Source organism: Erythrolamprus reginae, chromosome 5 (assembly GCF_031021105.1).
Source record: "Erythrolamprus reginae isolate rEryReg1 chromosome 5, rEryReg1.hap1, whole genome shotgun sequence".
Lineage (NCBI taxonomy): Eukaryota > Metazoa > Chordata > Lepidosauria > Squamata > Dipsadidae > Erythrolamprus > Erythrolamprus reginae.
In genome coordinates this window covers 115073846-115100287 of record NC_091954.1, presented here as the reverse complement: position 1 = coordinate 115100287, position 26442 = coordinate 115073846, and the positions used below count along the sequence as shown (strand labels likewise).

General features: G+C 44.9%; 1 protein-coding gene across 3 annotated transcripts in view; it reads left to right on the top strand.

The window, feature by feature from the left end:
• The window catches only part of DIS3L2 (DIS3 like 3'-5' exoribonuclease 2), a 184581-nt gene that overhangs the window by 40929 nt on the left and 117210 nt on the right, over positions 1-26442 (top strand). For all 3 annotated transcript variants that reach the window (XR_011559263.1, XM_070753797.1, XM_070753799.1), the window contains exon 6: positions 948-1049. Coding sequence is in view for 2 of the 3 variants with exons in the window: in XM_070753797.1 (XP_070609898.1) it covers positions 948-1049 (102 nt within the window). In the remaining variant the exon portion in view is untranslated. The remainder of the gene's footprint in view (positions 1-947; positions 1050-26442) is intronic.

Genomic DNA, 26442 nt, shown 5'->3' with positions numbered 1-26442 from the left:
GTGTCTAAGTTTATCTAACTTTAAGTTTATTTAAATTTATTATCTCTGAATGAGAAATGTTTGTTATTTAATTTAATTCAATTTAATTTATTAGATTTGTATGCCGCACCTCTCTGGAGACTCGGAGCAGCTCACAATATACTGTAGTTATGGAGGGAAATGGAGTTTTTGAAAGGTTCTAAGTAGCAGGGCACACATTAAAGAGAATGGAATGGATTGGAATGGAATGAAATAGAATACAGAAAATGAATAGAATGAATGGAATGGAATAGAATAGAATAGAATAGAAAAGAATATAGAAAATGAATATAATGGAATGCAATGGAATGAAATAGAATAGAATATAGAAAATGAATAGAATGGAAGGAAATAGAATAGAATAGAATAGAATATAGAAAATGAATAGAATTGAATGGAATAGAATAGAACACAATAGACTAGAATGGAATATAGAAAATGAATAGGATAGGATAGGATAGAACAGAATACAGAAAGTGAATATGGTCTCCTGTTTGGTCGGGGTGGGATTGGGCTAGATGACCTCCAAGGTCCCTGCCAACCCTGTTAATCTGTAAGTAGATCTGATTCACTTAACAATTGCAGTAAAAACAGCACTGAAAAAAAGTGGCTTCTGTCTGTTTTTCAACCTTAACGTCCATTGCTAGGGGAGGCTGAATTCACCAAACAACCGTGGTACTAACTTCACACCTGAAGCTACTCACTTAACAACCATGGCCAGAAAGGTCATCAAAATTCACGTAACAATAATCCTGCTTAAGGACAGAAATGTTGGGCTCAATTGTAGTCGTAAGACGAGGGTGACCTGAACCTCATTCTGCTGCTTAAATTTATCTCGAGCTAAATCCACTCCACTCGCGTGTCATCTTTTGACTTTTTTTCCCTCTCTCAAATCCATGTCCTCCGTAATCCAACGGTTTGTTTTCCAGGATGGCACTCAGGACATTTTCATTGACGGAGTCGTCGCTCGCAACAGAGCCCTGAATGGGGACATTGTGGTGGTGAAGCTGCTTCCGAAGGAACAATGGAAGGTCAGTGTTGTCTAATCGCCGACCCGTTTTCATTTCTTGGTGGCAGCTGGCTGGGAAAATTCAAACTTTGCACCAACAATAACACTAGCGATATCCCTTAGACTTATATACCGCTTCAGAGCACTTTGCTGGCCTCTCTAAGCAGTTTACAGAATCAGCCTCTTGCCCCAGTGGAAGGGAGGAAGGGAGGGAGGGAAGGAGGAAGGAAGGAAGGAAGGAAAGAAGGAAGGAAGGAAGGAAGGAAGGAAGGAGGGAGGGAGGGAGGAAAGAAGGAAGGAAAGAAGGAAGGAAGGAAAGAAGGAAGGAAGGAAGGAGGGAGGAAAGAAGGAAGGAAGGAAGGAAGGAAAGAAGGAAGGAGGGAGGAAAGAAGGAAGGAAGGAAGGAAGGAGGGAGGGAGGGAGGGAGGAAAGAAGGAAGGAAGGAAAGAAAGAAGGAAGGAAGGAGGGAGGGAGGAAAGAAGGAAGGAAAGAAAGAAGGAGGGAGGGAGGGAGGAAAGAAGGAAGGAAGGAAAGAAGGAAGGAAGGAAGGAAGGAAGGAAGGAAGGGAAATAGTGATAGCACTTATATACCTCTTCACAGTGCTTTACAACCCTCTCTAAGCGGTTCAGAATAGAATAGAATTTTTATTGGCCAAGTGTGATTGGACACACAAGGAATTTGTCATTGGTGCAGATGCTCTCATTGTACATAAATAAAAATAAAATACATTCACCAAGAATCATAAGATGGAATGGAATGGAATATAATTCTTTATTGGCCAAGTGTGATGCACACACAACGAATTTGTCTTTGGTGCAGATGCTCTCAGAAAAGATACGTTTGTCAAGAATCATGAGAGACAACACTTAATGATTGTCATAGGGGTCAAATAAGCAATGAACAATATTAATAAAAATCTTAAGGATACAAGCAACAAGTTACAGTCATACAATCATAAGTGGGAGGAGATGGGTGATAAGAATGATGAGAAAAAATTAGTACTAATAGTAGTGCAGACTTAGTAAATAGTTTGACAATTATTTGTTTAGCAGAGTGATGGCGAAAAACTGTTCTGGTGTCTAGTCCTGGTGTGCCGTGTTCTGTAGCGACATTTTGAGGGTAGGAGTTGAAACAATTTATGTCCAGGTTGCGAGGGGTCAGTAAATGTTTTCACAGCCTTTTGCACCTATGGGAGGGAGGGAGGGAAGGAGGAAGGGAGGAAGGAAGGAAGGAAGGAACAAACTTCCAGCAGACGCGGTTGGTAAATCCACAGTAACTAAATTTAAACCTGCCTGGGATAAACATAGATCCATCCTAAGATAAAATACAAGAAATAGTAGAAGGGCAGACTAGATGGACCATGAGGTCTTTTTCTGCCGTCAGTCTTCTATGTTTCTATGTTTCTAAGTAAGTAAGTAAGTAAGTAAGTAAGTAAGTAAGTAAGTAAGTAAGTAAGTAAGTAACTAAGTAAGGAAGGAAGGAAGGAAGGAAGGAAGGAAGGAAAATAGCAATCAGTTTTCTTTTTGTGTCTTCTGCTTGCTTGCTGGGTTTCCTTGGCATCTTTTTCCCTAGACCGAAATTCCTGAACCCCACAGTGGGTTCGCTGTGTGTGCTTTGGAGCTACCATAAATAACTCACTTCATTTTGACGTTGGTAACCAAACATTGTCGGGGTTAACCCGAGAAGGAAGTCAGGTTTATTTTCCTAAGCAGGAGGATGTGTTCGGATGATAATTCCACCCTTGGCAAGTGCCAAAGAAGTGAATTTGCTTCAAGTGAGTGGGATATTAGGCGAGAATTAATTTTGCGTCAAGCTTTGCCCTCTTTCCCAATGTGAAGTGATGCGTAGACAAGTGTCTTAAATATAAGAAATTGTTTACTTCCTTGATATCATGGTTGTCAAGGGCCAAAGAGTACAGTTTATTGACGATTAGGTCCCACAGAGTGGGCCTTCTCCGGGTCCCATCAACTAAACAATGTCGGTTGGCGGGTCCCAGGGGAAGAGCCTTCTCTGTGGCGGCCCCGACTCTCTGAACCAGTTCCCCCCAGAGATTAGAACTGCCCCTACCCTCCTTGCCTTTCGTAAACTCCTTAAAACCCACCTTTGTCGTCAGGCATGGGGGAACTGAGATATCTCCCCTGGGCCTATACAATTTATATATGGTATGCTGGTGTGTATGTCTGTTTAATAATGGGCTTTTTAAAATATTTTAAATTGTAAATTTATTAGATTTGTTATAAACTGTTTTTATTGTGTTGTGAGCCGCCTCGAGTCTATGGAGAGGGGCGGCATACAAATCTAATAAACATAAACATAAACAAACATAAACACATCGCTGTACCAGGAGATGCCAAAGCCGACGAAAAAGAAATGGAAAAAACCAGAAAGTATCATGACCTGGCCATCAATGGCTATGGATGAGACGTGTAACAGTGATATTCATTGTCATAGGGGCAGTTGGTACCGTGTCCAAGAATTTCACAAAACACATCAAGAAATTGCAGCTTCCTGCAATAACACCAGCAGAACTGCAAAAAACTGCACTAGATGGAACATCGTATACAGTGGTCCCTCGACTTGCGCGTTCTCGATTAGCGCGAAACGCTGCAACGCGGTTTTTCAAAAAATATTATTTAAAAAATAAAATATTAAAATATTATTTAAAAAAAAAATTTTTTTTTAAAAAATTTTTTTTTTATTCTGTTCCCTGAATGGAGACCGCCGGCCGCTCAATCGGGCCGGCAGGGAACAGAATGGAGCCTTCCGCGGCGGGGCTGGTAAGGGGGGGAGCCGAGGGGGGAGCCGAGCCCAGCCCCGTGGCATTCGCTTTCCTCCCGCCGGCAGCCGACTGATCGTGGGCTCCTTCGCAACCTCGGAGAGCTTCCTGGTTTTCGTGAGCTTTCATGCCCCGGAAGCTCTCCGAGGTTGCGAAGGAGCCCACAATCAGTCTCGGCTGCGGGTGGGAGGAAGGCGAATCCCCCGTGGGCTCCGTTACATTTTCCGCTGCCAGCCAGGCCATGCTGGCGGCAGCGGAACAATCGCTGGGCGGAAGGCGTGCTCGGCTCTGCCGCTCCAGCCGCTTTCGGCCGAGCCTCCCTAGCCAAGCGACTGCCTTCCGTCGCAGCGGGGAACATCGGCGCAGGAGGCAGGAGAGGACCAGGCGACCGGAGAAGCAGCGCTGCCGCCGCCACGCCTGGCTCGACTTCCCTGGCTGCTCGGCCGAAAGGGGCTGGAGCGGCAGAGCCGAGCATGCCTTCCGCCCGGGAAGTCCTGCCCCTTCATCCCCACCCCTCGCCCCTGTGGCCGGCTCATCCAGGGGGGCGTGTGTGGACTGGCAAGCGGCAAGCGGGAAGACCAAGGGAAGGTTCCTTCAGCCGCCCAACACCTGATCCGCTCCGCAGCGCGGCAGCAGCGAGGAGCCGAAGATGGGGTTTCCCCTTTGCCTTTACCCCATCTTCGGCTCCTCGCTGCTTCCGCGCTGCGGAGCAGATCAGCTGTTGGGCGGCTGTAGGAATCTTCCCTTGGTCTTCCCCACCGCCCACACGCAAACTCCACCATCTGCGCATGTGCGGCCATGAAAAAAATGGCGCACATGCGCAGATGGTGGTTTTACTTCCGCACCCAATATAACGCGGAAATCGGTTAGCGCGGGAGGTCTTGGAACGTAACCCCCGCGCTAACCGAGAGATCACTGTATTTTAAGTAGATACTTGGTTGATACTTAGGACGCTGGGAGCAACTGGTATAGAATTGAATAGAATAGAATTCTTTATTGGCCAAGTGTGATTGGACACACAAGGAATTTGTCTTTGGTGCAGATGCTCTCAGTATAAAAGAAAAGAGACATTTGTCAAGAATCATGAGGTCCAGCACTTAATGATTATAAGGGTCAAATAAGGTTAGGTTAGGTTTATTGGATTTATATGCCGCCCCTGTCCGCAAACTCGGGGCGGCTCACAACAATAATAAAAAACAGTACAGTACATAATACCAAATCCAATGCCCACCCATCTAGTTACAATTTAAAATTAATAATCTCATAAAAACAGTATATATAAAAAACAGGCACACAGTCAATCAATCAACAAAACAACATGGGCAAGGGGGAGGTGTTTTAGTTCCCCCATGCCTGACGGCAAAGGTGGGTCTTAAGGAGTTTACGAAAGGCAGGGAGGGTGGGGGCAATCCTAATCTCAAGGGGGAGCTGGTTCCAGAGGGTCGGGCCCCCCCACAGAGAAGGCTCTTCCCCTGGGTCCCGCCAGATGACATTGTTTAGTCGACGGGACCCGAAGAAGTCCAACTCTGTGGGACCTAACCGGTCGCTGGGGTTCGTGCGGCAGGAGGCGGTCCCGAAGATATTCTGGTCCGGTGCCATGAAGGGCTTTATAGGTCATAACCAACACTTTGAATTGTGACCGGAAACTGATCGGCAGCCAATGCAGACTGCGGAGTGTTGGAGTGATATGGGCATATTTAGGAAAGCCCATAATTGCTCTCGCAGCTGTATTCTGCACGATCTGAAGTTTCCGAACACTTTTCAAAGGTAGCCCCATGTAGAGAGCATTACAGTAGTCGAGCCTCGAGGTGATGAGGGCATGAGTGACTGTGAGCAATGACTCCCGGTCCAAATAGGGCCGCAACTGGCGCACCAGGCGAACCTGGGCAAACGCCCCCCTCGCCACAGCTGAAAGGTGTTTTTCTAATGTGAACTGTGGATCGAGGAGGACGCCCAAGTTGCGGACCCTCTCTGAGGGGGTCAATAATTCCCCCCCCAGGGTAATGGACGGACAGATAGAATTGTCCTTGGGAGGCAAAACCCACAGCCACTCCGTCCTGTCTGGGTTGAGTTTGAGTTTGTTGACACCCATCCAGGCCCCAACAGCCTCCAGGCACCGGCACATCACTTCCACTGCTTCGTTGACTGGACATGGGGTGGAGATGTACAACTGGGTATCATCGGCATATTGATGATACCTCACCCCATGCCCTTGGATGATCTCACCCAGCGGTTTCATGTAGATATTAAATAGCAGGGGGGAGAGGACCGACCCCTGAGGCACCCCACAAGGGAGAAACCTCGGGGTCGACCTCTGACCCCCCACTAACACCGACTGCGACCGACCGGAGAGGTAGGAGGAGAACCACTGAAGAACAGTGCCTCCCACTCCCAACCCCTCCAGCCGGCACAGAAGGATACCATGGTCGATGGTATCGAAAGCCGCTGAGAGGTCAAGGAGCACCAGGACAGAGGACAGGCCCCTGTCCTGGGCCCGCCAGAGATCATCCATCAATGCGACCAAAGCAGTTTCCGTGCTGTAGCCGGGCCTGAATCCAGACTGCTGAGAACCTAGATAATCGGCTTCTTCCAAGGACTGCTGGAGTTGAAGTGCCACCACCTTCTCGACAACCTTCCCCATGAAGGGGAGGTTGGAGACTGGATGGTAGTTATTAAGCACGGCTGGGTCCAGGGAAGGCTTCTTGAGGAGGGGGCGCACAACCGCCTCCTTATAAAGGGGCGGAAAGGACCCCCTCCCCAAGGAGGCGTTGACAATCTCCTGGACCCAGCTCCGTGTCACCTCTCGACTGTCCGAAACCAGCCAAGAGGGACACGGATCCAGTAAACAGGTGGCGGAACTCACAGCTCCAATGGCCTTGTCCACTTCATCAACGAGGAAACAATGAATATTAATAAAAATCTTAAGGATACAAGCAACAAGTTACAGTCATACAGTCATAAGCGAGAGGAAGTGGGTGATAGGAATGATGAGAAAAAACTAGTAGTAATAGTAGTGCAGACTTAGTTACTACTTTGACAGTGTTGAGGGAATTATTTATTTAGCAGAGTGATGGCATTTGGGAAAAAACTGTCCTTGTGTCTAGCTGTCTTGGTGAGCAGTGCTCTGAAGTAACGTTTTGAGGGCAGGGGTTGAAACAGTTTATGTCCAGGATGTGAGGGGTCAGTAAGTATTTTCACTGCCCTCTTTTTGACTCGTGCAGTCTACAGGTCCTCAGTGGAAGGCAGGTTGGCAGCAGTTCTGATTCTCCTCTGAAGTCTGTGTCAGTCTTGTTGTTGGTATCAACCATTAGCAAGTCAGTGATATTTGTGACATTTTTTAAAATGTTCAGTTGACTGAGTTTCATGTTTAATGAATAAAAGAGATGATGATGATGATGATGATGATGATGATGATGATAATAATAATAATAATAGTAACAACAACAATAATAAATCAAATAATAAACAATACTTTAATAATACAGTAGCCTCCCAGCCCACCTCTAATAACTCTTGCAAAACTTTTTTAAAGAGGAGACTAGATTAGACTAACTAAAGAACTTCAGTTGTTATTGCTATCAGTCTGGTAGGGGTTGGACTAGAAGACCTCCAAGGTCCCTTCATTTTTTTCTTAGCTGAAAGAAAATCTCTCTCTCTCTCTATGTATATATATATAAATAATAATATATATATATATATATATATATATATATATAAATATAAATAAAAATAAAAATAAATAAAATAAATAAAACACACACACACACAAAGATTTTCTTCTCAACTAAGATTTTTTTTCATCACTCTTAACAATTAAACTAATTAACATGTAAGAATAAAATTTATATATTTAAAATAGTATAGATCATAAACTGTCTTAAATTTGTGTTACATTGTTATCTATTGCTACCGTCATTTCTTTTTTCATCACCTGGGTGCCTACCATCTAATTTCTAATTCCTTTACGTCACTTCCAAAATGATCACTTATTTTAACTATTTTTAATTTCCATCCATCCATAAAACTTTCCCCAATGATCTTGATGACACGATCTTTGCTAGTTAATAGGTTAATATTCGTATTAATAGTCTTTGTCCTTCCCACTCAACTATATCCTTCGTTTCTTGCAGTGTCTTTGTATCCAACGTCCTTAAATCTGGACCTGAAATTTTTTTAAAAAAGTTTTCCTTAAAATACAAAGGGGTAAATTTTAAATTATCCTGGCTTGAGTATTTTCCGTTTGTGGGTAGTTACTCCGTGCCTCTTTCCCGGGATAATCTATCGCCTGCTCGTTGTGCTCTATTCACGAAATCCAAAACAAGGAATGTGTTTAGTGTTTTCCCTGTTGCTGGGGTGTCCTCTGTTGACGGGTAAACACGTGTTGTCGTATGAAAAATATTCCGGTTCTCCAGCATGCTTGGGAATTCTGGTTACTGACGGACAAATCGGGAGACACAAGCAAAATACGTTCTTCTCCATAGGTTTTCCGTTCATCTGTTTTCCATTCATCCCGATAGGGAACAGGGACCCAGACTTTTTAAAAAGCTCGTGAAACAGACTAGGTGTGGGGTCTGTGGTGGCGCTCGCTTGAGTTTCGTTGTTTTCTGGAAAGCGTTTCATTGCCCAAGTAGGAAACGCCATCAGTGCTAGAAAGGGGAGTGGGGTTTGCAGAGAGGAGGAGGAGGAGAGGAAGAGGAAGGAGGAGGAAGAGGAGGGCTATGGGGTCGTTGGTGGTCTCTGAGCTTGGTGGGTTTCTTGCAGACGTTTCATCGCCCGACTAGGTAGCATCATCAGTGGTAGAAGGGAGTAGGGTTTGCAGAGAGGAGGGACTAGAGGGGGAAGAGGAGGAGGAGGAGGAGGGGAGGAAGAGGGAGGAGGAGGAGGAGGAAAAGAAGGAGGAGAGCTGTGGGGTCCTTGATGCTCTCTGAGTTTGGTTGTTTTCTTGCGGACATTTTATGACCCAACTAGGTAACATTATCAGTGCTAGAAATAATTAGGTTTGCAGAAGGAGGAGGAGAAGGAAAACTGTGGGGTCCATGGTATTCTCTGAGCTTGATTATTTTCTTGCAGATTTTTCACGACCCAGCTAGGGCCCAGGGGAAGAGCCTTCTCTGTGGCGGCCCCGGCCCTCTGGAACCAACTCCCCCCAGAGATTAGAATTGCCCCCACCCTCCTTGCCTTTTGTAAGCTGCTTAAAACCCACCTCTGCCGCCAGGCATGGGGGAATTGAGATTCCCTTTCCCCCTAGGCCTTTACAATTTTATGCATGGTATGTCTGTATGTATGTTTGGTTTTTGTAATAATGGGTTTTTAACTGTTTTTAGTATTGGATTATTATTATATGCTGTTTTATTACTGTTGTTAGCCGCCCCGAGTCTGCGGAGAGGGGCGGCATACAAATCCAATAAATAATAATAATAATAATAATAATAATAATAATAATAATAATAATGTGGAGGAAGAGGAGGAGGAGAGCCGTGGGGTCCTTGGTGCCCTCTGAGCTTGGTTGTTTATTTGGACGTTTCATCACCAAACTAGGGAACATCATCAGTGCTGGAAGGGGGTGGGGTGTGCAGAGAGGAAGAGGAGGAAGAAGAAGAGGAGGAGAGGAGGATGACTGTGGGTCATCCTCCTCCTTATTGAACTTGTTGTGGTTGGCTCTGGCCCAGCTCCTGCCCCAGGGAATGTGGAGGTGGAGGCAGGGGAAACATCAACATGTCCTAGGCCTGTTTTATTGCCGACAGAGGCAGGTAGTGCAGTTTCCTCGGACGAAGAAGAAGGTGGGGGTGACTTGGAAGAGGGGGGCTTGGCACACAGCCCAGGAAGCCAATCTCCATTATCTTCCATCGATTCGGATGAGGAAGTGTTAGACCCATGCATATGCAGACTTATGCATCGAAGAGACCAATTGAGGACATATTACAGGAGATAAGAGAGGCCACCTGTGTTTTTTGGGGGGGGGGGCTCCAGTAATTAGAGCTGCTGATATAAATAGCAGCGTGTTGGCTTGGGCTGTTGTGGAAGAGTATCTGATCGTTGTTCTTCAGGACTGTGCCTTGCTGTTTGTTGATTTTTCACGACTTTGAAAACAGAGCAGAGCAAAGTGTGTGTGTCTCACTTCATGGAAGAGGGAGGGCTGTGACGTTTCTTCACAGCTGCTAGCTAAGTACTTAAGGACTGATTAAGGGGATTGTACAGACTACCAGGTTGTTTTGGGACTAGTGCTCTTTGCAATACAAAAAGGGTGCTTTGCTTCTTTTGAATTTTTGGGATAAAGAACATTGTTTTTGAACTTTCAAGCGTGTGTGTCTGAAATTTGTCCCCTTGAATTTTCGGGAGGCTCATACCATAGAGCAGTGATTTTCAACCTTTCTTGAGCCAAGGCATATTTTTTACATTTACAAAATTCTGGGGCACACCACCAACCAAAATGACACAAAATGACACAAAATGACACTCTAACACAGTACATATTATACATATAGGAGGCGTCATCTAGTGGTGGCAACATTTACCGCCAGTCCTGACCAGGATTAGAATTCAGGACCCTGGGGAGGAGTAGCAGCTTCAATTACTCGCCGCGGCCACACAATGACAAGTGCGCGGCAGCTCGAGTCGGGATCTTCCTGGGTGTGGATGAGAGGCGGCCTGCTATTGGTTCATTGCTAGTGGTCGGGATGAATCCTAGAAGGTGATTGGTCAGTGAGCGCTCCCTGGGCCGCCACTCTTCCTGTCACTGATAGCTGGAGGGGAATGTTTATGTTCGGATGGAGGCGGCTGGCGGTGGACCGGATAAATGGCCTCCACGGGCCATATCCGGCACGCGGGCCATACTTTGGGGACTCATGTTTAATTCCCCATGGCACACCTGACCATGTCTCTGGTTGAAAAACACTGCCATAGAGCCAGGCAGAACAGAACTTGTTTTTTTCTTGTGGACATTTTATCACCCAGCTAGGGAACATCATCAGTGCTGGAAGGGAGCGACGTTTGCTTTCTGTTTATATTAATGGGGCTTTCTGGGTCCTTGTAGGTGGGAATGGACTTGGTGGTTCCCCGATTGGGTTGTTTACTCTTAGCTTGCCCCCAGAAGTTGTGGGTGCTCCGTCACTGGAGGTTTTAAAGAAGAGGCTGGACAACCGCTTGTACAAAATGGTACACAGTCTCCCCTTTGAGGAAGAGGCTGGACTAGAAGACCTCCAAGGCCCCTTCCCGCTTTGTTATGAGTCACCCTTTCTCAGGGTCGTGGTCGTGCCTTTGAATGATCATTGCAGGAGTGGTCATAAACAAGTAGAGGATTAGCTGTGGTTGGGGCCTCCAGATTCTTGAGACTCAGCCAGACCGAGGCTTTCCACTTGGCTGACCCTGCAGATTTCTACCCAGGTTGCCCCCTCCCAGGAAACCTCCTTCACATTGACCTACATGTCAACAATCCCCTTTCAACAGTCCAGCTGGTCTTCTCCTTTGGCTCCTCAGCGGGGATTTCTTTAAAAGAAGCCACCCTGGCACAGGTGTGTCCTCGACTCACAACCTCCCTCCCTCCCTCCCTCCATCTATCCATCCATCCCTTCTTTCTTCTCCCTCTCCTTCCTTCCTTCTTTCACCCTCCATTCCCCCCTCTCCTTCCTTCTTCCCTCTCCTTCCTTCCTTCCTTCCTTCCTTTCTTCTTTTCCCTCCCTCCCTCTCCTTCCTTCCTTCCTTTCTCCCCCCCCTCCTTCCTTCCTTCCCTCCTTCCCTCCCTCCCTCCTTCCTTCCTTCCTTCCTTCCTATCTTCTTTCCTTCCTTCTTTCTCCCCCTTCTCCTTCCTTCCTTCTTTCACCCTCCCTTCCTCCCTCTCCTTCCTTTCTTCTTCTCCCTCCCTCTTCTTCCTTCCTTCCTTCCTTCCCTCCCTCCTTCCTTCCTTCCTATCTTCTTTCCTTCCTTCTTTCTCCCCCCTCTCGTTCCTTCCTTCCATCCTTCCTGGATAATTGATTCTTATAGAAAAAAATGTTTATTAAATTTGAAATATTAAAAGTGGTGGGGAGGGAGGGGTCAATGGAATAAAGGGAGTAGAAGCCACCCTGGCACAGGTGTGTCCTCGACTCACGACCTCCCTCCCTCCCTCCATCTATCCATCCATCCATCCCTTCTTTCTTCTCCCTCTCCTTCCTTCTTTCACCCTCCCTTCCTCCCTCTCCTTCCTTTCTTCTTCTCCTCCCTCTCCTTCCTTCCTTTCTACCCCCCTTCCTTCCTTCCCTCCTTCCCTCCCTCCCTCCTTCCTTCCTATCTTCTTTCTTTCCTTCTTTCTTCCCCCTTCTCCTTCCTTCCCTCCCTCCCTCCCTCCTTCCTTCCTTCCTATCTTTCCTTCCTTCTTTCTCCCCCCTCTCCTTCCTTCCACCCTTCCTGGATAATTGATTCTTATAGAAAAAAAAGTTTATTAAATTTGAAATATTAAAAGTGTGGGGGGGGGGGAAGGGACCAATGGAATAAAGGGAGTAGGAAAAAATAGGCATTACATGATAGTGAAACAAATCTTATCCTATACAAAAAGTTATCTACATCGGTAAACGGTTGTATTATACTGGCGATTACATAGCATAACAAAAGGCATAGAGTATGTATACATGATATATAACAGTAATTATGTAAAATACATATATAAAAAACAAAGGGAGGGAGAAGAAGTAGGGGAAAGGGGAAGGATAAGAAAGGAAATAGAAAAGAGATGTAAGTAGAAGGAAGTTGGGAGGGTGGAGGGAGGGGTGAGGATATGCGACAAGGTAACATAATAGTGGGTGTGTATGATAAGGAATGAAGTAGTCAAGTATAAAGTGAGCTCAGTGAATCATGTTTATAATGTGACGGTATAGATCAATTCTTGTTTCGGATTCTTGATGCCAGCCATTATAGGGTAAAAAAAATTCTCCCGATTGCGGCTAGAAAAAAATCCTCCATATTGAAGGATCAAAAGGACTACAATGCAACCTCTGCACTCTACACAACTTGCTGTGGGCATGTTGGTTATACCTTTCCCCACTCTCTACCTGGAAAGCTGCACTTCCCGTAGAGGTTTCGGAAGCATAAAATTCTTTATTGGCCATATGTGATTAGACACATAAGGAATTGGTCTTTGGTGCATATGCTCTCAGAGTACATAAAAGATATATAGATATATATATGTAGATTGTTCTGAGTTCGGGTTTTGCCCCGTGTAATATTTTGAGTGTCTATGCGACGTTTCGGTGAAATCACATTCACCATCATCAGGCTGAAGTTTTAAGCTTCGTGCTGCTGTAAATATGGATATTTATATATTTATATTTATATTTATATATCCATATTTACAGCAGCACGAAGCTCATAACTTCAGCCTGATGATGGTGAATGTGATTTCACCGAAACGTCGCATAGACACTCAAAATATTACACGGGGCAAAACCCAGCCTGAAGATGACGAGTGAGACCTCGTCGAAACGTCGCCAGAAATTTCCAAATCCTACACGGGAAGAAACCCAAATATACCAAGACCATCATACCTGTACCCGTGAAAATCTATGAAAGCATATATATATATATGTATATATTTATCATGAATCATAAGATACAACAGTGACAGCATAACAGTGATAGTTATAGGATACTGACAAGCGATCAAATCGTAATAGTAAATGAATAAAACAATATAATTTGTAAAGATACAAGCAACATGATTATAGTTGTAAGTGGGAAGAGAAAGGATGAGAAGAATAATAGTAATACAGTCTTAGTAGATAATTTGACAGTGGCAAGGGAATTATTTGTTTAGCAGAGTGATGGCGTTTGGGGAAAAAACTGTCCTTGTGTCTAGTTGTCTTGGTGTGCAGTGCTCTATAGTGTCGTTTTGAGGGTAGGAGTTGAAACAGTTTATGTCCAGGGTGTGAGGGTTGAGTAAATATTTTCCCCGCCCTCTTTTGGACTCGTGCAGTCCACAGGTCCTCAATGGAAGGCAGGTTGGCAGCCATTTTTTTCCCTGCAGTTCTGATTCTCCTCTGAAGTCTGTGTCTGCCTTGTTGGGTTGCAAAAGCAAACCAGACAGTTATAGAGGTGCAGAGGAGGGACTCCGTGATTCCTCTGAAGAACTGAATCAGTATATCCTTGGGCAGATCAGATGAGGTGATCTAACTCTCCATGGTACAAAGGTTGGTAGTAGAAACCTGATGGGATGCAAAAGTTCTCTGCCAACTTCTGAGGTCACCTTTTCCAGAGTTGTATCTCATCGGTGACTGAGATATGGGGAAACCCAACCAGGGTGTGGTGCCGGTTACAACCGAATTCAAGGAAAGGCAGAGTCCTTAGAAACTGATCTTGTTAACTTGAGGTCATTGTTCCTTTGAAACAACTTCCTCCAAATTTCCTATCCTTGGGCAAACGTTGCTGTCTCTACAGTAATCGTTGCAGAAATATATTTCTAAGTTCACATTCTTTCTCCTTTTAGACTTGAAGCGGCCTTCATTGGCGAATCATGTGCTTTTCAGCCCGTTAAGTTATGTAATCTTGGAATTGGAATTTAGATACTGGTTGAACTCAATGCTCCTCATGTGGCTGGTTTATTTAACAACAAATAAAAAACGGGAAACTTACAATCCGGTGGGGAAAAAGATATGTATGTTTGCAGACAAAATGGACAGGGGACATGTGCTGGCGCATTCTGAACCTGGGAATTTATTTCACATTTCAAATTAACTTGAAGATCATTTCTGGTTAACTCGTGCTTCATTAACCCAGGATAAGTGGAAAAAGAAAGTTTGTTTAGCACAGTGTTTCTCTACCTTAGCAACTTTTAAGATTTCTCGACTTCAACTCATAGAATTCCCCAGCCAGTAAAGCTTTTTCTGAATGATTTTGTTGTCACGGAGGTCATTTTAATGATGCAAATCTATTTTTTTAAAAACTTCTGTTATTTTTACATTTGGCAAGACAATTCTGTAAATGTTGTCTGGCGGGACCCAGGGGGAAGAGCCTTCTCTGTGGCGGCTCCGACCCTCTGGAATCAGCTCCCTCCAGAGATTAGAACTGCCCCCACCCTCCTTGCCTTTCGTAAACTCCTTAAAACCCGCCTCTGTCGTCAAGCGTGGGGGAACTGAGACATCTCCCCCTGCCTGTGTAGTTTTTGTGCATGATATGACTGTATGTATGTTTTTTATATTGGGGTTCCTTGCTTTTAGATTTTTAAATGTACAATTGTTATTTTAGATTCTGATTATTAGATTTGTCATTATATATTATTTTTATCACTGTTGTGAGCTGCCCCGAGTCTGCGGAGAGGGGCGGCATACAAATCTAATAAATAAAATAAATAAAATAAATAAACCATCCAGACTTGTAACAGAGGCAGTTATGAAATCCAATATTTGACAGGGCTGCTATTGTATTGTTTTGGCATTATTCTGTTTCCTGTTGTATGTACACATCCCTTGCCAGAGAGATGAGTGGATTAAAATATAACTCTCCCTCCATCATACTTAAAAAGTACTTTTATTTTTGACGTTTCAGCCACCTCTTCATTGAAAAAAAACCCCTGGGTTAATTTGCTCCCAAACCTTGTTGGGATTTTTCTTGAAAGATTTTAATCCTTTGCCTAAGTCCTGAGGCTTTTTCAAAAAACGGGTAAAAAAATCATAATAAAAATCAATTTTATCTGTGGTAGAGGTGGTGACAAATTCAGGTAGAAAGTCCTGAGTTTAAAAGCACCATAAAGATTAGATTAGATTAGATTTATTGGATTTATATGCCGCCCCTCTCCGCAAACTCGGGGTGGCTCACAACAAGTAAAAACAATACATAATGACAAATCCAAAACCCACCAATACCATTACAATGTTAAGCTAAAAAATTCATAAAAAACAACCCCAGAATATTAAAAAACAAGCACACAATCAATCAAACACCAAAACAACATGGGCAAGGGGGAGATGTTTCAGTTCCCCCATGCCTGACGGCAGAGGTGGGTTTTAAGGAGTTTCCGAAAGGCAAGGAGGGTGGGGGCAATCCTAATCTCAGGGGGGAGTTGGTTCTAGAGGATCGGAGCCGCCACAGAGAAGGCTCTTCCCCTGGGTCCCGCCAGACGACATTGTTTAGTCGATGGGACCCGGAGAAGGCCAATTGTAGTTAAACCAACCTTCACCCCAGCCCTAGAGATAAAGTAAGTTTCCAGTATTTGTAGATAGGTTAGAATATAAACAGCGATGTAGATAAAAACATGAATATATATAGAAAGTCAGTGTTGGGTCCAGAAATCAGACACACTGGGCCTAAAAAACGTACAGACACAATTTTGGCAGAATGACTTTTGAAGAATAAATTATGCTCTTTTTTTTCTTCTGAAAGGCACACTGGAGAATTTCTTACCCCTATTTCCTACTTATTCAGGAATTTCTGTTAATCTAGCAATCCTACCGGTGCATCTAGATTCAACCCGCCAGTCAACCGAAATAGAGGGAAACGGGTTTTTTTATTCAGCACCTTTTCATTTCCCCCCCTGAATGTCAGCAAAATAGAAGTCTTTTTGTGTCCATGTCCTGGTCCTCAGAAGGAAGATAAGCATCCCGTTTAGTTTGGCCACTGTGATCATAGGAGGACCCGCAGGAATGTTGGGCGTGCTGTCAACTGGGGACCTGGAGTATTGGGTGAAGTCAGAAAGCTTTCAAGGGCAGGACCTTGGAGAGCTCCCTGGACGGTCAGATGTTCTGTTGATTTCCTGGTTCTCTACCTGTTGGGGGCCTCCAGCATTTGCAAGATATATTTATATATTTATATTTAATTGGATTTGTATGCCGCCCCTCTCCGAGGACTCGGGGCTGCTCACAGCATACACAAAGACACAATAGTACAATTAATCCAATTAATATACATAAAAATGATCTTTAAAAATTCTAACTTTTTAAAACTTTCATTAACATTCATTCAATAAATCATGCTAAAAACATTTGTTGGTTGTTGTGGTTGGCTCTGGCCCAGCCCCTGCCCCAGGGAATGTGGAGGTGGATGCAGGGGAAACATCAACATGTCATAGGCCTGTTTTATTGCCGACAGAGTCAGGTAGTGCAGTTTCCTCGGACAAAGAAGAAGGTGGGGGAGGCTTGGAAGAGGGGGCTTGGCACACAGCCCAGGAAGCCAATCTCCAATATCTTCGGTCGATTCAGATGCGGAAGTCTTGGACCCACGCAGGCGCAGAGTTATGCGTAGAAGAGACCAATTGAGGGCATATGACAGGAGATAAGAGAGGCCACCTGTGTTTGGGTGGGGCTCCAGTAATTAGGGCTGCTGATATAAATAGCAGCGTGTGGGTTTGGCCATTGTGGAAGAATATCTGATCGTTGTGCTTCAGGACTGCCTTGCTGTCCCCTGTTGATTTTTCACGACTTTGAAACCAAAGCAGAGCAAAATGTGTGTGTGTTTCACTTCGTGGAAGAAGGAGGGCTGTGACGTTACTTCACAGCTGCAAGCTAAGTATTTAAGGACTGATAAGGGACTTGTACAGACTACCAGTTTGTTTTGGGACAAGTGCTCTTTGCAATACAAAAAGAGTGCTTAGTTTATTTTGAATTTTGTGATAAAGAACATTGTTTTGAATTTTCAAACGTGTGTGTGTCTGAAATTTGTACCCTTGAATTTTCGGGTGGCTCCTACCAGAGAGCCTGGCAGAACATTGGTCAGGGGCAAGATCTAGTAATCCCAGGCCCGGCGACAAAGATCTCTCTTCTGCTAGAGTGTGTGGAGGATTCCCAGTTGCAACATGTGAAAGTCGGACCATAAAGAAGGCCTTGGAACTATGATGCTGGAGAAGACTCCTGTGAGTCCCTTGGACTGCAAGGCCACCCAACCGGTCAGTCCTAGAGGAGATCAACCCTGACTGCTCTTTAGTCAAAAACTCAAAATACGAAGTTTATCCAGAAAGTAAGGCTGCAAGGCCCGTAGCTCTCGCGGGGGATGTTCGCAGCGGAAGCTGGTATTACTGTCCTGTAGCGGGAAGCCAGCGGAAATGAGCAAGTAGTCCTAGTGGTCAGTAGATCATTGACTGGTGTTGTGGTGAAGGTTAGAGATGAGTCTGCTCATTATATTATTACCGTCTTCATCTCATCTTATCATAGGACCAGACTATCTCCAAGACTGCCTTCTGCCGCACAAATCCCAGTGACTGGTGAGGAGTTGGTCTCCTTAGGGTCCTGCCTACCAAACAACGGTAGCTGGCAGAACTTAGGGGAAGAGCCTTCCCTGTGGTGGCCCCGGCCCTCAGGAATTGGCTCCCCCCTGGAGATTTGCACTGCCCCCACCCTCCTTGCCTTCTGAAAGAGTTTAAAAACTCATCTTTGCGGCCAGGCTTGGGGTTTTTAGATCTTCCCCCTGACCAATGAATGTTTTCAGTATGATTGTTGAATGATTGGGTTTGATAGGTTTTCTTTTAATTGAACTTAATGGTTGTTTTAATGTATTATTAATTGGATTCATATTATTATTCTGTTTTTGTACATGCTGTGAGCCGCCCCGAGTCCTCGGAGAGAGGCGGCATACAAATCCAAACAACCCAACAAACCAATTAATTAATTAATTAATTAATTTTTATTTTTAGATTTCTATGCCACCCTTCTCCTGAGACTCAGGGCGGCTTACAATAAGACAAAATACAAAATATGCGAGTAATCTAAAATTTAATATACTAAAAAACATCAAATCTACAATCACATAAAAATCTAACGAGTCATATTCACCCCCCCCCCCCCAATTTTCAGGGGTTGCCCCCAAAGAAGAGGGAGTCAGGCTATTCTCCAAAGCACCTGAGGGTAGAACAAGAAACAATGGGTGGAAACTAAACAAGGAGAGAAGCAACTTAGAACTAAGGAGAAATTTCCTGACAGTCAGAACGATTGATCAGTGGAACAGCTTGCCTCAGGAAGCTGTGAATGCCCCAACCCTGGAAGTTTTTAAGCAGATGTTGGATAACCATCTGTCTGAAGTAGGGTAGGGTTTCCTGCCCAAGCAGGGGGTTGGACTAGAAGACCTCCAAGGTCCCTTCCAACTCTGTTGTTGTTGTTGTTGTTGTTGTTGTTGTTATTATTATTATTATTATCATTAATTCATTTAAAAAACAATCATCTATGTTTCATACTATCATACATTATCAATTCAACCGTAGGCCGGGGTAGATGTTAAAATCCAATAACCCCAAGCCTGTCAACAGAGGTGCTTTTTTAAGGCTTTACGAGAGGCTGAGAGGGTGGGGGCAGTACGAATCTCCGGGGGGAGTTGATTCCATATTTTATTAAAGCCTTTTACATAGAAACAGAAACATAGAAGACTTCTGATCTTCCCAACTAACTTCAGATTGTGCCCCCTTGTTCTTGTGTTCACTTTCCTATTAAAAACACTTCCCTCCTGGACCTTATTTAACCCTTTAACATATTTAAATGTTTCGATCATGTCCCCCCTTTTCCTTCTGTCCTCCAGACTAGACAGATTGAGTTCATGAAGTCTTTCCTGATACGTTTTATACTTCAGACCTTCCACCATTCTTGTAGCCCGTCTTTGGACCCGTTCAATTTTGTCAATATCTTTTTGTAGGTTAGGTCTCCAGAACTGAACACAGTATTCCAAATGTGGTCTCACCAGCACTCTATATAAGGGGATCACAATCTCCCTCTTCCTGCTTGTTACACCTCTAGCTATGCAGCCAAGCATCCTACTTGCTTTCCCTACTTGCTTTTCCTACTTTTAAACAATTTCCCCTTTGCAAGTTCTTGCGTTTCTAACACGAGACCCGACTGCCAAGTTTATCTTTAGGCAGCTGATTCCAGGACAGTGTAGCTGCAAATCAGCGGATCTACAATAAACGGAGTTTGCCCACCACATACGACGGCTTCCACTGGGATCAGCCACAGCTGATGGAAAAGAACACAACAATGGGAAAAAACCAACAACCCCGGACACTCGAAAACAAAACCAAAGGTTATCGGAGAGCTGCAGAGTCTCCTTTGTGGAGTTTTTATTTTTGGGAACGAGACACCTGAGCTAACACCTGTGGGGAGAGCTACAGGTGAGGCAGCTTCCGCTTCAACCAGAGCTCCTTCAACCACTCACAGGGTTGGAATCGCACGCATGGCAGGCTCGGTAATTCGCAGCGGAGCGACCTTTACCTAATTAATTAAACTTTTATGGCCTCCCCTCATGACTTAAAACTAAGGAGAAATTTCCTGACCGTCAGAACGGTTGATCAGTAGAACAGCTTGCCACCAGAAACATAGAAACATAGAAGTCTGACGGCAGAAAAAGACCTCATGGTCCATCTAGTCTGCCCTTATACTATTTTCTGTATTTTATCTTAGGGTGGATATATGTTTATCCCAGGCATGTTTAAATTCAGTTACTGTGGATTTATCTACCACATCTGCTGGAAGTTTGTTCCAAGGATCTACTACTCTTTCAGTAAAATAATATTTTCTCAGGTTGCTTTTGATCTTTCCCCCAACTAACTTCAGATTGTGTCCCCTTGTTCTAGTGTTCACTTTCCTATTAAAAACACTTCCCTCCTGGACCTTATTTAACCCTTTAATATATTGAAATGTTTTGATCATGTCCCCCCTTTTCTTTCTGTCCTCCAGACTATACAGATTGAGTTCATGAAGTCTTTCCTGATACGTTTTATGCTTAAGACCTTCCACCATTCTTGTAGCCCGTCTTTGGACCCGTTCAATTTTGTCAATATCTTTTTGTAGGTGAGGTCTCCAGAACTGAACACAGTATTGCAAATGTGGTCTCAGCAACGCTCTATACAAGGGGATCACAATCTCCCTCTACCTGCTTGTTATACCTCTAGCTATGCAGCCAAGCATCCTACTTGCTTTTCCTAGTGCCCGACCGCACTGCTCACCCATTTTGAGACTGTCAGAAATCACTACCCCTAAATCCTTCTCTTCTGAAGTTTTTGCTAACACAGAACTGCCAATGCAATACTCAGATTGAGGATTCCTTTTCCCCAAGTGCATTATTTTACATTTGGAAACATTAAACTGCAGTTTCCATTGCTTTGACCATTTATCTAGTAAAGCTAAATCATTTACCATATTACAGACCCCTCCAGGAATATCAACCCTATTGCACACTTTAGAGTCATCGGCAAATAGGCAAACCTTCCCTACCAAACCTTCCCCTATGTCACTCACAAACATATTAAAAAGAATAGGACCCAGAACAGACCCTTGTGGCACTCCGCTTGTAACCTGTCTCTGCTCAGAATACTCGCCGTTAACAATAACTCTCTGATGTTTACGCTTCAGCCAGCTGCAAATCCATTGAACTATCCAGGGATTAAGTCCAATCTTCACTAATTTATCTATCAGCTCTTTATGTGGAACCGTATCAAAGGCTTTGCTGAAGTCCAGATAGGCAATTTAGGATTGCGTTGGTTTTTTGGGCTGCCGCTGCACACTGTTAGCTCATGTTTAGCTGCTTGTCCTCTAAGACGCCAAGATCCCTCTCACAGTTATTGTTGTTACGTCTGATTTCACCCAGTCTATACGTATACTTTTGGGGGGTTTTCTCACCTAAGTGTAGGACTTTACTTTTTTCTACACTGAATTTCATTTTGTTAGATAAGGCCCAGGGTTCAGGTTTGTCCAGATCCATCTGGATCTTGAGACTATCTTCTAGGGCAGTGGTTCCCAACCCTTTTAATGCTGCAACCCCTTAATACAGTTCCTCATGTTGTGGTGACTCCCAACCATAAGTCTAGCACCAATTCTCCCAACAGAGCTTTAAGCTAATTGGCAGGAAGGTCAGAGGGATGCCCTTCATGGCATCGGACCAGAATAACTCCGGGACCGCTTTCTGCTGCACGAATCCCTGCGACCGGTTAGGTCCCACAGAGTTGGTCTTCTCCGGGTCCCTTCGACTAAACAATGTCGTTTGGCGGGACCCAGGGGAAGAGCCTTCTCTGTGGCGGCCCCGACCCTCTGGAACCAGCTCCCCCCAGATATCAGAGTTGCCCCCACCCTCCTTGCCTTTCGCAAGCTCCTTAAAATCCACCTCTGTCGTCAGGCATGGGCATGGGGGAATTGAAATTTCCCTCCCCCCTAGGCTTATAGAATTTATACATGGTATGTTTGTATGTATGATTGGTTCTTTAAATTGGGTTTTTTTAGATTCTTTTAATATTAGATTTGTTTACATTGTCTTTCTTATTGTTGTTAGCTGCCCCGAGTCTTTGGAGAGGGGCGGCATATAAATCTAACAAACAAACAAACAAACAAACAAACAAACAAACAAACAAACAAACAATAAATTGTCTAGTAGTTGACAGGTCCTGGAGAAGGCCAACTCTGTGGGACCTAACCAGACGCTGGGATTCATGCGCAGAAGGCAGTCCCGTAGGTAATCTGGTCCGATGCCATGTAGGGCTTCATAGGTCATAGCCAACACTTGAATTGAGTCTGGAAACCAATCGGCAGCCCATGCAGATTGTTGGGGGCAATAGGCTGATTCTCTGTAAACTGCTTAGAGAGGACTGTAAAGCACTGTGAAGCGGTATATAAATGCTAAATGCTAATTCAGAGATATAATAAATAAAAATAAATATAATAAATATAAATATAAATATAAATGCTAATGCTAATTAAACGAACTAATTGTCTCTTGCAAACTCCATTCGCTCCTCTTTTATTCCCTATGGGAAGGGCCATGCATCATTCACCTATGGCTTTAGTCCCAAGTCGACCCTTGTTCCCTTCGTCTGGCAGCTCTGCGCATGGGCCCACTGGGAACAGGCTCCAGCTGTTCGCCTGTCTCACTGTTGTTCGACTCCAGTGGCAGCTGATAACTGTCAGACGGCCCTGGTCCCGTCTCTGCCTCGGATGCAGAGCCCTCGTCCAAGACTCAAGGACTGGCCTCATGTTCCTCCCCAATGTCCTCACTGTCCAAATCTGCTACCACAACAAGCTTTGACAAGAAGATTGATCTGTAAATCCAGTTCTGGCATTCCAAAAGAACAAGTCTTCTACAATGATATCTTAAAGCCACTTGTTCTCCTTTTTTTGGTCATTTTATAAACAAGCCAAGCAGGGCCGGGCTTCCTCCAGCAACATTTCCCTTTCAATAGGAAGGGATCAGGTGACACTTTTCGGTAAATATTAGCGTAGCTGCAAATCTTCTCAGAAGCCAAAGAATAAAATTGACACCGATCAAGGGTGCAATATCCGGCTAATCATTTATACGATTTGAAAGAGGATTAAAAGGATTTGCTTCTCTGGAAAAATAGAGAAATCTCAGCGGCGAAAGGGGGTGAGGGTAGAATAAGATTTAGGTAGTCCTCGATTTCTGACTGTAATTGAGCCCTGAGTGGAGTGGAATAGAAATAGAATAGAATAGAATAGAAGATGTTAAAGACCCATAGTGTATATGCCGCCAGGCATGGGAGGACTAACCCTCCCCCCATCTTTCTGACTCTAACATTTGAGAATGGTGTGATTGTGTAGAATTGAATGTTTTTAGTAATAATGGGTTTTTAAATTCGTTTTAATATTGGATTTGTATTATATTGTATGTTGTTGCTGTTGTGAGCTGCTCCAGGTTCTCAGAGAGGGGCGGCATACAAATCTAATATATTATTATTATTATTATTATTATTATTATTATTATTATTATTATTATGTCAATTATATTAATGTATGAGCAGAGTAATCCTTGCTTACCAAGGTTGTGCACACCCTGAAATGTTTAGATTGAGATTAGTTGTGAATAACTACTCAGCCATACACAGACGTACTGTATATATACTATGAATTAAAGTTTACTTTGAGAAATAACATCTTCACTAAACTAAACAAGGAAAGGTGCAACCTAGAACTAAGGAGAAATTTCCTGACAGTGAGGACAGGTAATCTATGGAACAGCTTGCCTCCAGAATCTGTGAATGCTCCAACACTGGGAGCTTTTATAATTTAGTTGAATTTATTTAAATTGTAGGTCACACAGCTGCTTCCGGACTCTGGGTGGTGTACAACAGTGTTTCCCAACCTTGGCCACTTGAAGAAATTTGGACTTCAACTCCCAGAATTCCCCAGCCAGCGAATGCTGTCTGGGGAATTCTGGGAGTTGAAGTCCAGATACCTTCAAGTTGCCAAGGTTGGGAAACACTGGCGTACAACAACAGTTTAAAAAAGCCATTGGGGGAAAAAAATCATTCATACTTTCGGCTGAATCTAGTTGATTTTGTACTCAACGAAGAGGTTGGGCAACCATTTGTCTGAAATGGTATCAGGGTCTCCTGCTTGAGCTTGCCGGGGGTGGGTGGGTGGGGGTTGGACTAGAAGACCTCTAGGTTCCCTTCCAACTTGGCTGTTCTGTTATTATGAGGTTCGACTACTGTAACGCTCTCTACATGGGGCTACCTTTGAAAAGTGTTCGGAAACTTCAGATCGTGCAGAATGCAGCTGGGCTTTCCCAAAAATGCCCATGTCACACCAACACTCCTCAGTCTGCATTGGTTGCCGATCAGTTTCCGGTCACAATTCAAAGTGTTGGTTATGACCTATAAAGCCCTTCATGGCATCGGAGCAGAATATCTCCGGGACCGCCTTCTGCTGCACGAATCCCAGTGACCGGTCAGGTCCCACAGAGTTGGCCTTCTCCCGGGTCCCGTCGACTAAACAATGTCATTTGGCGGGACCCAGGAGAAGAGCCTTCTCTGTGGCGGCCCCGACCCTATGGAACCAGCTCCCCCCAGATATCAGAGTTGCCCCCACCCTCCTTGCCTTTCGCAAGCTCCTTAAAACCCACCTCTGTTGTCAGGCATGGGGGAATTGAAATATCCCTTCCCCCTAGGCTTATAGAATTTATACATGGTATGCTTGTTTGTATGATTGGTTTCTTAAATTGGGGGTTTTTAGATTATTTTTATATTAGATTTGTTTACATTGTCTTCTTTATTGTTGTTAGCCGCCCCGAGTCTTTGGAGAGGGGCGGCATACAAATCTACATATATAAATAGAAGAATAAATAAATTAAGCTCACCACGTTGCCTTCAGGCTCCTGACCTCGATGGGGGCTTGGCGCGGGGCCTCAAGTTTTTCCAACAGGCCTGCGACAGGACCAGAGCAGATGTCAGCGGAGCGGGAGGGGGAAAAAAAAGTTATTTCCCCGAGTTAAACCAATTTGGGTTGAGCGACGACGTTCGGAAACGAAAGCCAGAACTTTGGTGGGGCCGCAGCTGATGCCTTTGCAACACAAGCCTGGCCTTTAATGTCGGCTGGGACACACCTCGCAGGGCGTCAAAGACCGGCGGCCCCGTTGACGTCTCATCCCATCTCCTTTCTCATTAAGGCCAACCTCAAGCGGCCTGGGTGACGCAGGGGCCGTGCGTCGTTTCCATCCCCGCTAACGCAAAACGGGGATGGGGGGAAATTGCGTGCGCGCTCGGCTTCTGAATGCAGGGATGGACGGTGGAGAGGCCGGTTTGGCCGGAGTTGAATTCTTGCAACTTCATCCCTTTCCTGTCCAAACCCACCTGGAAAACGTCAGGTACATATATCGCACCCTCCTTTGCGTCAGACCTGGAGATACGTGGAGGGTGCTTGTTCGGAAAGACTTCAGAGGAACATCTCTGAAACGCGCTCCGTGGGCCTGGTTCTGTTGGTGCAGCAAAACCACCTGAAGATGCCGTGGGCCACGATTCCCAAAATTCCACGGCTAGCATTGCCGGCTCTCTCAGCTTGGTTTTCTTGCAGATCGTGTTTTGTTACCCAACTAGGTAACATCATCTGTGATAGCAGGGAGCGGGTTTGTATTGTGTATGAACGGAAAGCAGAGCCAACTCCTTTCTAGCATGGATGATGTAACCTAGTCAGATAGTGAAACGCCTGCGAGAAAACAGCCAACCACAGAGAGCACCAAGGACCCCACAGTGGTCCTCCACCTCCTCCTCTTCCTCCACCTCTTTTTTCCTTCTCCTCCTCGTCCTCTCTTCCTTGTACTCTCTTCTTCCTCCTTCTCGTCCTCTCTTTCTCCTCTTTCTCCTTTTCCTCCTCCTCCTCTTCCTTCTCCTTTTCCTCCTCTTTTTCCCTCTTCCTCCTCCTTCTCCCCCTCTCTTCTTTCTCCTCCTCCTCTTCTTCCTCCTTCTCCTCTTTTTCCCTCCTCCTCCTCTCTTCTCCTCTCTTGTTCCTCCTCCTCCTCCTCTTTCTCTTCCTTCTCCTCCTCCTCTCTTGTTCCTCCTTCTCTTTTTTCCCTCCTCCTCCTCCCTTCCTCCTCCTCTTCCTCCTTTTCCTTCTCCTGCTGTTTCTCTTCCTCCTCTTCCTCCTCCTTCTCCTCCTCCTGCTCCTCCTGCTCCTTCTCACTCTTCCTCTCCCTTTCCCTCTCCTTCTTTTTTTCCTTCACTCTGCACCCCCCCCCCTCCCTTGCAGCACTGATAACGTTACTTATTTGGGTTGGGAAACATCTGCAAGAAAACAGCCAAGCTCAAAGAATGCCAATGCCCCACATTTTTGGGATGTCCATCCAAGTAGGGAAGAGAGACCCCAGCCTAGGCTGTGTTTAAAGTGTCCTCCGTGTACCACGAGATTGGGCGTTTTCCTTGCAGACCTCCCATTACCCAGCTTTGTAACGCCATCAGTTGTAGGAAGGAGTGAGGTTCGCTCTC